This window comes from Mytilus galloprovincialis, chromosome 13 (assembly GCF_965363235.1).
Source record: "Mytilus galloprovincialis chromosome 13, xbMytGall1.hap1.1, whole genome shotgun sequence".
Lineage (NCBI taxonomy): Eukaryota > Metazoa > Mollusca > Bivalvia > Mytilida > Mytilidae > Mytilus > Mytilus galloprovincialis.
The window spans coordinates 47,270,427-47,282,934 of record NC_134850.1 but is presented as its reverse complement, the minus strand read 5'-3'; the positions used below and the strand labels follow the sequence as shown (position 1 = coordinate 47,282,934).

General features: G+C 32.5%; 1 protein-coding gene and 1 long non-coding RNA gene across 8 annotated transcripts in view; both read right to left on the bottom strand.

Moving 5' to 3' along the window:
• LOC143057152 (uncharacterized) overlaps positions 1–12,508 on the bottom strand; it is a 77,408-nt gene that overhangs the window by 21,562 nt on the left and 43,338 nt on the right. The window contains exon 1 of one of the 7 annotated variants that reach the window (XM_076230401.1): positions 6,519–7,764. The exons of the other annotated variants lie outside the window; for them this stretch is intronic. Within the exon in view, the coding sequence (XP_076086516.1) occupies positions 6,519–6,683 (165 nt within the window). The 5' untranslated portion in view covers positions 6,684–7,764. Of the gene's footprint in view, positions 1–6,518; positions 7,765–12,508 lie in introns of those variants that run through there. 7 annotated transcript variants of the gene reach the window in all.
• LOC143057154 (uncharacterized) lies at positions 10,916–12,347 on the bottom strand. The gene is made up of 2 exons (XR_012972650.1): positions 12,110–12,347; positions 10,916–11,035 (listed from the first exon to the last, which is right to left on the bottom strand). It is a non-coding gene; the product is annotated as an uncharacterized LOC143057154 (long non-coding RNA).

Sequence of the window (12,508 nt, the reverse complement as noted above, 5' to 3'; positions counted from 1 at the left end):
GCTTAGTCTTTAGTTTTCTATGTTATGTCTATGTACTATTGTTTGTCTGTTTGTCTTTTTCTTTTTTAGCCATGGCGTTGTCAGTTTATTTTCGATCTACGAGTTTGACTGTCCCTCTGGTATCATTCGCCTCTCTTTTATACATTTGAATGTTCTGCATGGGTTTTCTTCATGGTATCTCATAATTTTGTCCATAAAAAGGACGCATTAATGTGTGTTCCCCGTCCGTTAATACACGAATATATTATCATTAATATAATTAGTTGACCAGAACACACATTAAAAGGTCAAATTGCCATTGGGTGTATAACAAATGTCAAGTTATATATAAATAAAGCTATGATCTAACCATTACTTAATGTAGATTTTTATACTAAATAATAGATTACCAGAGGCGAAAAATAGTTTCTACTTGTGTTAATTTAGTATCAACAACATACAAGCTCGATTAATCGAGCCACTATTATCAACTCCTCGAAAGGTCACTGAATTGTTCGAGTAACTAGAAGCAGAACCTACAATTTTCTTTCACTAATAACTTAATTAATTAGTGAAAGAAATTTAAGCATTACTCGGAGTACAAAAGAGATGTAAACAGATTTCAATGCGACAATTTGTCTATTTTTGCTTTAGGAACTAACAAATCGTCTATGGATATATTTTTAGCGCCGTATAAAGCTCACCAAAAATACAAAAATAACCGCAACTTTTGACAACATTCAAACCAAAAAACTCATTTATTTAGGATTGAACAGCTTGACTTTTAAATGGTAAAAAAGTCCTTTATATGTCACTGTAGGAGACATCAAGTTGGCATTTATGGTCGTAATAGATTTAACAATTACATATATTATAAATCGTAAACTTTCAATTCAAGAAAACCCATCAAAAGTATCATGTTTAATTTGAACTCTTTAGCATGTCGCGATGGAATATTTCAAGTGAAAGTATGAAATCAGATATCAATAGAAATAGGTAATTTTTGTATCAGAAAATCCAATGTTACGTTTATTTGGTACAATGTCATCTATACTATTAAACGAGAAGACCTCATTTTTGGTGTCGCTTCTCTCCTTTCCACAATAAATTGATCAACACGCCTCTGTGTCCTATAGGTACAGTGCATAGTCGCATTTGTCATCCATTCATATGATTATTCAGATTGAGTTATTTTGGGAGAAAAACGAGAAAAAAGGCATCCGGATATTGTCCCGTCATTGGACAAAATTTTAAGTCAGATTAGACTTCCGGTTTGCGTTTTTCTGTATACTTTCAACATACATATACAATATACAAAGAATAAAGTGTATTTTCAGAATTCTATCTGCTATCATTTTCAAGTTTACTATCCACGGCGGTCACAGAGTTTATTAAATAGAGAGGGTCTGTATACTATATCAATGACCACCATGGATCGATTAGTAAACTTAGAATTGAAAGTAAAAACACTATATTTATATAGTAATGAATGTTCATAATATACAGATAAGCGCTAAAAATATTCATGTGAACTTTTGATACCTTTTCTGAAATTCTCCAGTCATTAAATCTTACAAAATTCATTGATTACAAAAAAAAGAAGATGTGGTATGATTGCCATGTTGAGACAACTCTCCACAAGAGACCAATATGACACAGAAATTAACAACTACAGGTCACCGTACGACCTTCAACAACGAGCAAAGCCCATACCGCATACTCAGCTTCAAAAGGCCCCGAACTGACAATGTAAAACAATTCAAACCAGAAAACTAGCGGCCTTATTTATGTACAAAAAGTGAAGAAATACAAATATGTAACACATAAACAAACGACAACCACTGAATTACAGGCTCCTTACTTAAATGTTCATAACATACTAAATGAAAACTATGTTCATATTGAAATTGATAGAAAACCAAAAATTGGGAATTTTCGAAATAAAGGAGGAGGGATAAAAAAAAAAAAGCATTTTCCTGTCCCAAATAACCTATATATGACTTATGATACTTTTGCTGAAATTCTCCAGTCATTCAATATTTTACAAAATTCATCCAACAACACTTTACATACTTTAAACTACGCTCTGAATGCCCGCGATTTCGCGGGTGTGTTCTAGTATATATTTATATCGAAATAGGAGATTACAATCGCCTCTTTCTTTGAAACTTATCCGTTTAACTTTCAATGCACCCTAGTTTCCGTAACAGGTCACTTTTAAGATATGCGCATAAATTATCTAAACATGCAATTCAGGGTTACACTATAAAGATCTGAGCAAAGATGCAACAAATTTAAATGGGTTTATATTTTCAAATAACACTATGGTTAACAGTTTCTTAAAAGCTCTAACTTGACATGCGCCAATAAGTTTCTCAACATTTACTCCTACCTCAGGAAATTGCAAAGAATAGAAAGATCTTGCATGTATTCTTTCTCAATTAAAGATGTTGTGCCATCATCCTGCTTTAATCATATACCAGATTTGCTATCCCTTATTCAGATGCCCCTCTAGAGTTCAACATAAAACCTTCCATGAATAAACAAATTTTTGTCTTTTTGACCACAACCAAGAGTGTACGTCGAAAGCAACAGTTACACATTCGGTGCTTTTTACTCATAACTTATCAATTATCAGGCCGTATTAAAATCAATCATATTCTTAAGAAATGCGAAAAACAGATTGATATAGCATTTCATTAAAAAAATTGACTCGCTTTGCAGTCAAACTTATGGTATGCTTTAATGTTTGAAGATACAAAATGATATCAACTTACTGTGTAGTTAGAACATACCTATCCGAAATGTCACATGTGTTGACCAAAGTCCGGTTTTATACAAGTCAACAATTTTATATTTAATATTGTAGCATGTATAACGCCTGCAATTCCATTAAATGTCAAAAATCAATCGCCATCGAATATTAGGCCCCATAAATGTCGACTATCAGGTCTTCATGATGTTACATGCAGATAAACATGGCATGTTTTCTTTTGTAGACCTTGTTGAAGTTAATGGTTGATTCAATCATTTTAAGATTAACCCCTAAATAGCCAAATCGACAAATATTTCGCTTTTCAACCTTACTAAAACTTTTTTATGAATTCATATATTAGGAATACCAGAGATGAAAAGAATTCTTTCCATAATTTACGAGAATTAAATTTGGCCTCTTTCAGGTCATTTGCATACTACATAAAAGGACATTTATTGTGCTAGATATAAAATAGTCATCAACGTGTAACGATGGCGTGTGACATATGGATAATAATTTAGACATTAACAAGACCAAGTAAACAATTCGTAGGAGTATAAAGACTATTTGACAATAAACTGACCAAAACCGACAAGAAATCACAGTTAACTTGGACTGACCACTGAAAAAATACAAACAGTTTAATAAAATGAAAAAAGGGTCGAATTTCCGGAATTTAAATTACATAGATATAAGAAAATGTGGTATGAGTGCCAATGAGACAACACTCCATCCAAGTCACAATTTGTAAAAATAAACCATTATAGGTCAAAGTACAGCCTTCAACACGCGACCTTGGTTCACACCAAACAGCCATCTACATTTTATAAAGGGCTCTCAAAAAATGACTAGTGTAAAACCATTGGAACGGGAAAACGAACGGTCTAATCTATATAAAAAACGATAAACGAAAAATACTTATGAAGCACACCAACAAACAACTACTACTGAACATCAGATTCATGACTTAGGACAGATGCAAACAAATGCAGTCGGTTTAAACGTTTAAATAGGTACCAACCTTCACCCTTATCTGATACAATAGCGTAACATCGCAACATAAAGACTATTTGTCCATTAAGATGACCAAAATCGGCAAGAAATCGCAATTAACTTGGACTGACCACTGAAAAATACAAAAAGTTTTAAAAAATGCAAAAGGGTCGAATTTCCGGAATTTAAAATTATATGTTTACATGTTTCTTTCAAATTGTTTGGTTAAATTTATGTTCTCTATCATTGCATACCTTTTGAAATAATTAGTCATAAGAAATAATTTGTAGGGAGATGAAGGCAAATTTGTAAATATATGTGAAATCTGTGCATTCTCTGACTAATTTGAATTCATCAACCTACAACAAAGGCAACATGTTGCCCGGGGGAGAGTGAAGTTAAGGTCATGTGTGCTGTTCCAACATAAATCAAATTATATCCCGCTTAATATAATTTCACTGCAATACAAATAGACATTTTTATTACCTCCAGTGTTCTTATTTAGCATACAATTAAAACAATATGACAAAGAGGTGTTATTCAATAGTGCCATTATGAATATGTACTATAGGTCTTGGGTCAGTACTACGTTAAATATTTACATTGACATTTTAAAACACATATATTATGTATGCAGACTGCAGTGCATATATGCAGGGGTATAGGTTACTGGCGATTCTTCATTTATCTAGCATGGTGCTAAGCAATATTCACAGAGCATCTTTTATAATGTTAGATTACAGGTTTTCATTCATTTATTATTTTTGCATGACATTCTTGAAGCAAAAATGGTTGAAATACTAAAACATCTTTAAAATCAGTATATGTAACCAAGGAGGTTGTATTTTAAAGCCTTGATAAGCCATAATCGACATACTATGCCTAATGACATAATCGACATACTATGCCTAATGACAACAGAATAAAATCATCAGATGAGAGCAAGCATGAACACATTTTCCCCTCTGTGAACGTTATCAGGAGATTGTGAAATTCCGTCCCAAATCTTGATGGTATAATATAGGATACACTGACATATTGGATCAGTTTGTTCAATAAAGTCATCAGAGATACCATAAAGGATTAATTTTGTGTACGCCAAAAGACTCACCAGTGACGCTCGAATCAAATAGTTGAAAGTAAAAAAGTACGAAGATGGAGAAAAACACGTTTCCTTTTCTCTCTGTCCCCTAGATTACATGCACGATCAGTCAATTGAGATTACATGTATAGTCGATGGAATAAATGGTAGAGTTTGATTAATAAATCAATTGATTTTCAAGTTTAAGACATAAACTCTGTAATTTATCATTCGACAGGTTCTGCTTACGTGGGCTAATATCTCTTATAAACAACGAAATCCTGCAGTGAGGCAAAGTTCAATTGTTTGTTTGAAATACTTGTCCCTAGAATCTAGGTCTCTTATTTCATATATTAATTTAAAATTTAAATTCAAATGACATTTACACATCAAGTGCAACTTTTATTACTTATATATTATTTAAGTCATACATGTACATGTAAATCGAGCACCTTTACGTATGAGAATTTTGGAAAGATTTATTTCATGGAATTTTAATAAGCAGCTATTTAATATTTATTGCATGTCAGTATACTTGAATAGGTAGATAATTAAATTTTCTTCAAACAAATACATCCTTCATCAAATAGCTAAGTAAAGATCAAAACCTCACAGGGTAAATAAGTCAAGGTATTTTATTTGCTCTTTTGAGGAATACACGTATACCTCACAGAAGCCATTTAAGTTTAATCTTCAATGAATGTTAAACGAAAAAAGCAATCAGTTTGCATAATGCTATATTGATTATAATCATGAAAAAATACCATACTAAACGCCCTGAGGCAGCCGTCATAAAAAAGTACTAAGTAAAAGTACTCTTGTATATTTCAACCGAAACTAATTCTGGGCACCTAAAGATAAAGGAAGATGTGGTATGAGTGCCAATGAGAAAGCTCTCCATCCAAGTCACAATTTGTAAAAAGCAAATCATTACACTGATTTTAGGTCGAAGTATGGCCTTCATCACGGAGCATTGGCTCTCACCGAACAGCAAGCTATAAAAGGCCCCAAAATAACAAGTGTAAAACAATCCAAACAGGAAAACCAATGGTTTAGTCTTTCTAAAAAACGAGAAACACATATATAAACCGCAATCTATGTTTTATATACCACAAGCATTTGCAAACTGCAAAGAAAATTATCAGAGCGTAACCAACGCTATTAACTTTATTTCTGAACAAAATATAAGTCAAGAAAACAACCGCAAAATATTTATAATACAGAAACCAATTTAAAAAGTGAAAAATGGTATAACAATCCATTTTTACATATACCTAGAAAGAATTTTATAACAAATACGTCTAACTTCAACAGTTTATGCAAACACCAGCCACGTTGTTTTTAATAATATTGCACCATGTATAGTAGGAAATATGCTCAATATATTACAGAAAAAAAGCAAATAGAGAAAACTTCAAAACACGAATACCAATGATGCAGCGTCACTAAACACGTGCCAATCTATAAATATAAAAAGACCATCACGCTTGCCAAATAGAAACAAAAGACTTTTACCCATTAGTTGAACCGAAGTCCCTCTTCAACAATCAAGGTCAAGTACTGGTCCATAGGTGGATCCAGACGCGCCCTTTTGTTGGAAAAAATTGGTTAATTATCAGACAGGGAATCATTGAAGCATAACTGGATAGGTCAGACAGAGGGTCGTCCCCTTCAAAGAAAGTTCTAAATCCGCCCTGTGGTCTAACGTACCTTTGTCAGACTGCTCCAAGTAGGTGCCATAATTAGCCTCCGAGAGCCAGGCAGTGCCCCTAATGTCCCTGATCGTACTCTATTCCGTTCTCCAACTGTTAACACTGCAGTAATTCCAGCATCAGAAATTCTTCGGTATAGTCTTGACTTTTGTGGTACTTCCATTTTAAAACTCACTTACATGTATGTTTTTTTAAATTCACAACGTCGTTTTATTAATGATTCAAGTATGTATATAAATAAAGTTTTATGAAATGGCTTTTCCCATGAAATCAATAAATATGAAAGATTTTAATCCAACCGTTAAATGATTTTCTTCATCACCATACCATCTGAATCCAATTTAGAGTTAACTAAGTGAAGCAACACCGTTACGCTCATTTATAAAAACATATCACTTTGTCGACTTAAATTCACGTTATCACAGTAAGAACAAGCACTGACCTTTAATGTGAATAATCAAATTTCAAATGAAATATGTAATAAATTCCCTGGTTGTGTGAATTGGTATTATATTTAACATATCCTCAATGATAACAATTATCTATTGGAAGGCCGATTCATCATTGTTAGTATGGTCAAACCCGTACAATAATAATAATAATAAAACCATGGTATTTATTACAAATTCCTTACGCAGTTGAAATATGACTAGTAGTTTTTAATGTTTCGTGTCCCCGTATAATAATGATCGTCTTATCAACTGGACTCTTCTGGTTTAAGTACTAAAACCACATTGAATATTGGACACTTTGATTCAATGAAAACAATAAATTAAAGTTCACTGACACTGTATGTACGATAGGCACTTAGTAGACTTTAACAATGTAAGCTCGTTCTAGCTGGAGCGTAAGTCCAAGAAAGCGTGTTACTTATAACGCGCTTAATATACAGACTTAGTCTAAAAAGATAGCTAATCAAAATCCGATCAAACTTTCATTTATGCATGTTACTCTTTCCATTTGATGAATCACTTCAATTTTATAATTTATATATCTGCACAATTCCATATCAACACATCTACCGCAAATTGTATTAAAATCAACAGGTGAAAATGGATATATAGTCCTGTTACAATGCATTAAAAAAATGAAGAAAATTTTAAACCAACATATTTCGTTTCTTAATTCCGTTCCTTTTGTGGTTGTATGGTTAACAAATTGATAATTTTAATCCGTGCCGAATCATATTATACATTTTGAATTAATAATAACATCCCAGAAATACTAAATTTTCTCCGTGTTGTAAATATGCGTCGGATGTGAGAAGTCACGGTTGATGAGTTTTTACCTATCTTTATCTAGATGACTTTATGAGTGTCATTTATCGCTATGATGTCCTGTTCGCATTGTCACCCGTCCGTAACATTTAATCAGTCATTTTAATATTTATTATTATTGAAAATAATAGTACTACATATAGCTTTATATATATATAGGAGCTGGTACTTGAATCGAATTGGGATGCACATCTGAGTATGTATAACTGGGACTATTATACAAACGTTTACTTAATATAATAAAACAAGAACCAAATCATAAGATAGATACAGTTAATCAGACTTAAGGGCCGAATGTTTATGGAAGATGTACTCAGTTCATTTCAAAAAGCTCGCACCATAAAATTGGGGTATATATTACTAACAATAATATCAATAATTAAAACCTAAGACAAATTAATTCGAAAACAAAGGGATCAAAACAAAGAACGAGAGCCTGGCGATTAACAGCCTTCCAAGAGAGAATGCAACCCTTCTAAATACAATTATAGTCGTTTTTTTTTATCCATTGTACCTTTCTTTCGTGACATGAAAATGCTTTCCCCAAAACTAAAACAAACAAGTTATGTCATTGCCAACAAGAGGACACACTTTGCTTTTTCATTCAACTATCAATAAAAAGGGAAATACGATATCAGGAGAGCAGGCAAGGCAAAAACTAAGAAAATGTACATGTAATACAGTTTTAGGATAACTACCCAAAATCATAGGACAACGAGCACACACCGTACCGTATAGTGTGTTATATATAGAAGATATGAACAAAGCGAAACAAATCCACAGGATAAAACCAATGGCCTTATTTATACTACGGCAATAATGAACCAAATACAAATGACAAACACTGAATTACAGGTTCAGAAATAATACTACCAATAAATGTTCTACTCTCAGATCTGTTCATTGTGTCCTTTTGTGTCGGGATGTATAAGTACCCGGCCACGCCCACTTATATTTTTGTCCATCTAATGAGTTAAGTCTTTTTCAACTGATTTTTATAGTTCGTTCTTATGTTGTACTGTTATACCACTGTCCAATGGTTAGGGGGAGAGTTGGGATCCCGCTAACATGTTTAACCCCGCCACATTATTTATGTATGTGCCTGTCCCAAGTCAGGAGCCTGTATATTCAGTGGTTGTTGTTTGTTTATGTGTTACATATTTGTTTTTCGTTCATTTTTTTTTTACATAAATAAGGCCGTAAGTTTTCTCGTTTGAATTGTTTTACATAGTCTTATCGGGTCCTTTTATAGCTGACTATGCGGTATGGGCTTTGCTCATTGTTGAAGACCGTACGGTGACCTATAGTTGTTAATGTCTGTGTCATTTTGGTCTTTTGTGGATAGTTGTCTCATTAGCAATCATACCACATCTTCTTTTTTATATTGACAGTTAATGACCTGAAATAGATGTCTATTCGAGACCCGATTAATTTTTTTTTTTAATTTAAACAAATTTAAAAGACAATTTTAAAGTACTAATACTCATAATGTACTTGTGTAATTCAGTCTGGGAATTCATGGCAAGCCATAACTCTACAATGTTATGGTAACCCATAACCTTCATAGTTATGGATATCCATAACTGTGCATTTTGAGGGTGGGAGAAATTATTTTTCATTTATCTTGATAAGGTTATGGCCATCCATTACCTTTTTAGTTAGGGTTTACCATAACCTTCAGTCATAAAAAGGTTTTGGTAGTCCATACCATAAACAAAAGGCTATATTTCGTATCTTCCTGATCCATGCTGATCATGGCATCCGTTTCAGAATACAATACAATTATTAGAGAAAATATAAATGTTAGACCTATAAAATTTGATTGGAGTATAAACCCAGCAAACACAAAAACATCTTTAAAATGTTATTAAAATGTTGTGTCTAATGTCATGAAAATATCACAAAAAAACGTGAGAAAAACTTAAAATAGATGGTTGGATGTATATTGCTAAAACGTTTTCTAATATATTTTTCTAGAAAAAAAATTCTGAACGTTGGAAAAACATCATGAATATCAAATAATGTTATTAAAAATGTTTTTGTGATGTTTTCTTTCAAGTGAGACTGTGCCATAAAAATGTTTTCAAAATGTTTTTAGAAGATGTTTTTGATTGATATCTAGATCATATCAATATAAAAATTTCTGTACTTTTGATCGAGTTTCCTGCTTTAATAAATAACAAATCATTAGTTTAATTTATACACAGTGATTCGTTCTATATACAAACAAGAATAAATCAGTTGTTTTGCTAAGCATATGAAAATTCACAATTCAAAGTACCGGTATCTAAAAACAAGAAATATCTACCTGTGCTGTGTCAACTATTTAATCACAGTTCAAATTAAGAGCTGTATCCAGCTTGATTGTTGTGTCCATACTTGCCCCAACTGTTCAGGGTTCGACCTCCGCGGTCGTATAAAGCTGCGCCGTGTTGAGCATCTGGTTTTATCTGATTATTTATATTAAAATAGTGTCCAAATCTAATGAAATGTCAAAACAAAATTGTGTGGGGTGAGGGAGCGGACAGACCCTCCAAAATGGCAGACACAACTCATCATGGTAGCCACTTACCAAATATTAAGTCATTCTGTTCAGCAGCATTACTAATAAAAGTAATGAAAAATTTGAGAACATTCCACATTTTGAAATGCAATGTATAAGCAAACAGGAAACAGGTGTCAGATACAAAAATGTTCACACATCACAGTTCATCACTATCAAGCAGCTTATCAAATATAAACTCATCTTGATCAGCAGTTTTGGGAAAAACAGTAATGAAAATATTTGTTGGACAAAATCGACAAATATAGGTGGACAGACGACAGACAGCGCAAGAAAGCCCACACTCCTACCACAATGGTATAATGTTTAGATTTTCACTCTCAACTTTTATTACCTATCTAATACCTGAACATGCATACCATATTTGCCATTGGACATTATGCAAACATTATACACATTAAGTTGAAATTACATTGACTAAAACTTGTGTCCCAAATTCAAATTTTTCAATATTATAACTTCTCTTTCTAAACTAAAACGTTACACTTCTAAAAGGGGTAAATTTTAAGTCAATAATCATTGATAATTGGCTTAAGAGATGAGAACAAAACACCATTTTACATTAACTATTTGATTTATTTAAGAATACATTGAAAAAGTCAATCAATTGTCTTATTCAAAATCACTTGGAATGTCTTGTAGTGTCTTATATCTTTTTCTTGCTGTGCCATGCTTCTGAAAGAAAAAGAAAAAAAATCTTACATTCATATATAAACTTCTTGCACATTCCTTTAATAGAGAACGATTTACATTGCCTAAAGGATGTACATTTCCTCCTCTTTAAAGTTTTGAAACAAATACCTGTGATAGTCTGTCGGAAGGGGACGATAAATGGCTGACCGTGTTAAGAGAGCAATATGCCATGCTGAATATGAAGATGTTTATCTTGGGCTAGTTGACTCTAAATTTCACAGTTATATCACTGTTTATCTATGGTTTGCATGCTTTGCATTTGTGCCAATACATTAATGTTACCTGTGACGGTTAATGTGCAAATATCACAATTGCATCAGCTGACGGTTATCAGCTATATATATATGAAGATGTCTATCTAGGGCTATTTTATTCTAAATTTAACAGTAATAAAATTAAAAATTAATAAAATACTATTAGTCTGAACTTTTTCTGTTCTCCAGTATTTCTTTGAAATTTTACTCTTCAAGATACCATGAATAAATAACATGAGCTGTATTTATATGAAGATGTCTATCTAGGGCTATTTTATTCTAAATTTAACAGTAATACAATTAAAAATTAATAAAATACTATTAGTCTGAACTTTTTCTGTTCTCCAGTATTTCTTTGAAATTTTACTCTTCAAGATACCATGGATATATAACATGAGCTGTATTTCATTTTTATTTACATGTTGGCAAACCCCCCCCCCCCCTTTTTTTCATTGAGACAAGAACTGCCTTTATCTGTTATGGGTATCAATCAATTTGTCAATTATTCATTCAGCTTGTTCAATGAAATAAACAACTGCTCCCTATTGAAGTTACGGATATCCGTAACCTTTCGTTTGTTTTGGTAAACCGTAACCATTCAGGTGAAAAAAGTTAGGGTTAACCATAACTTTCGTGTATATTTTATTTTTTGAACGAGTTTGAAAAAGCGTAATTTCTTTAAATAAAAGCGTAATTGCGTATTTGAGTATTGGAAAATGTAAATTAATCATTTTTATAACACTACATGCAGGTTCATTCATGTGTAACATATAATATTGCCGCAGTCGGCGTATTTACGTACCCCTTGAATGCGATGTCGAAGGTTGTTGTTCGTCCATTTTTACACGGTGACCCGGATGTCAATGTAAACAAAATACCGACTTCGGTGAGGTAACGGTTTGAGATCCGGAATATAACGAAAGCGATAATGAAGACGTCACCGTAATAAAATGAAAGAGGATTAGGTATTGGTATCTCAAAACATTGAAAGGTTATGGGTTACCATAACTTTGTAGAGTTATGGTTTGCCATGAATTCCCAGACTGTTGGTCAATAGCTCCTTGTTGTCAAACTCAACAATATAATACTTGATATCTTGAATGCCAGTAATTTTATATATTCCTGTATTTCTAGTTATTACAATAGACATCGTCGACCTCTTCTATCCTTATCATTATATACCTCAACTTCACACATTCTT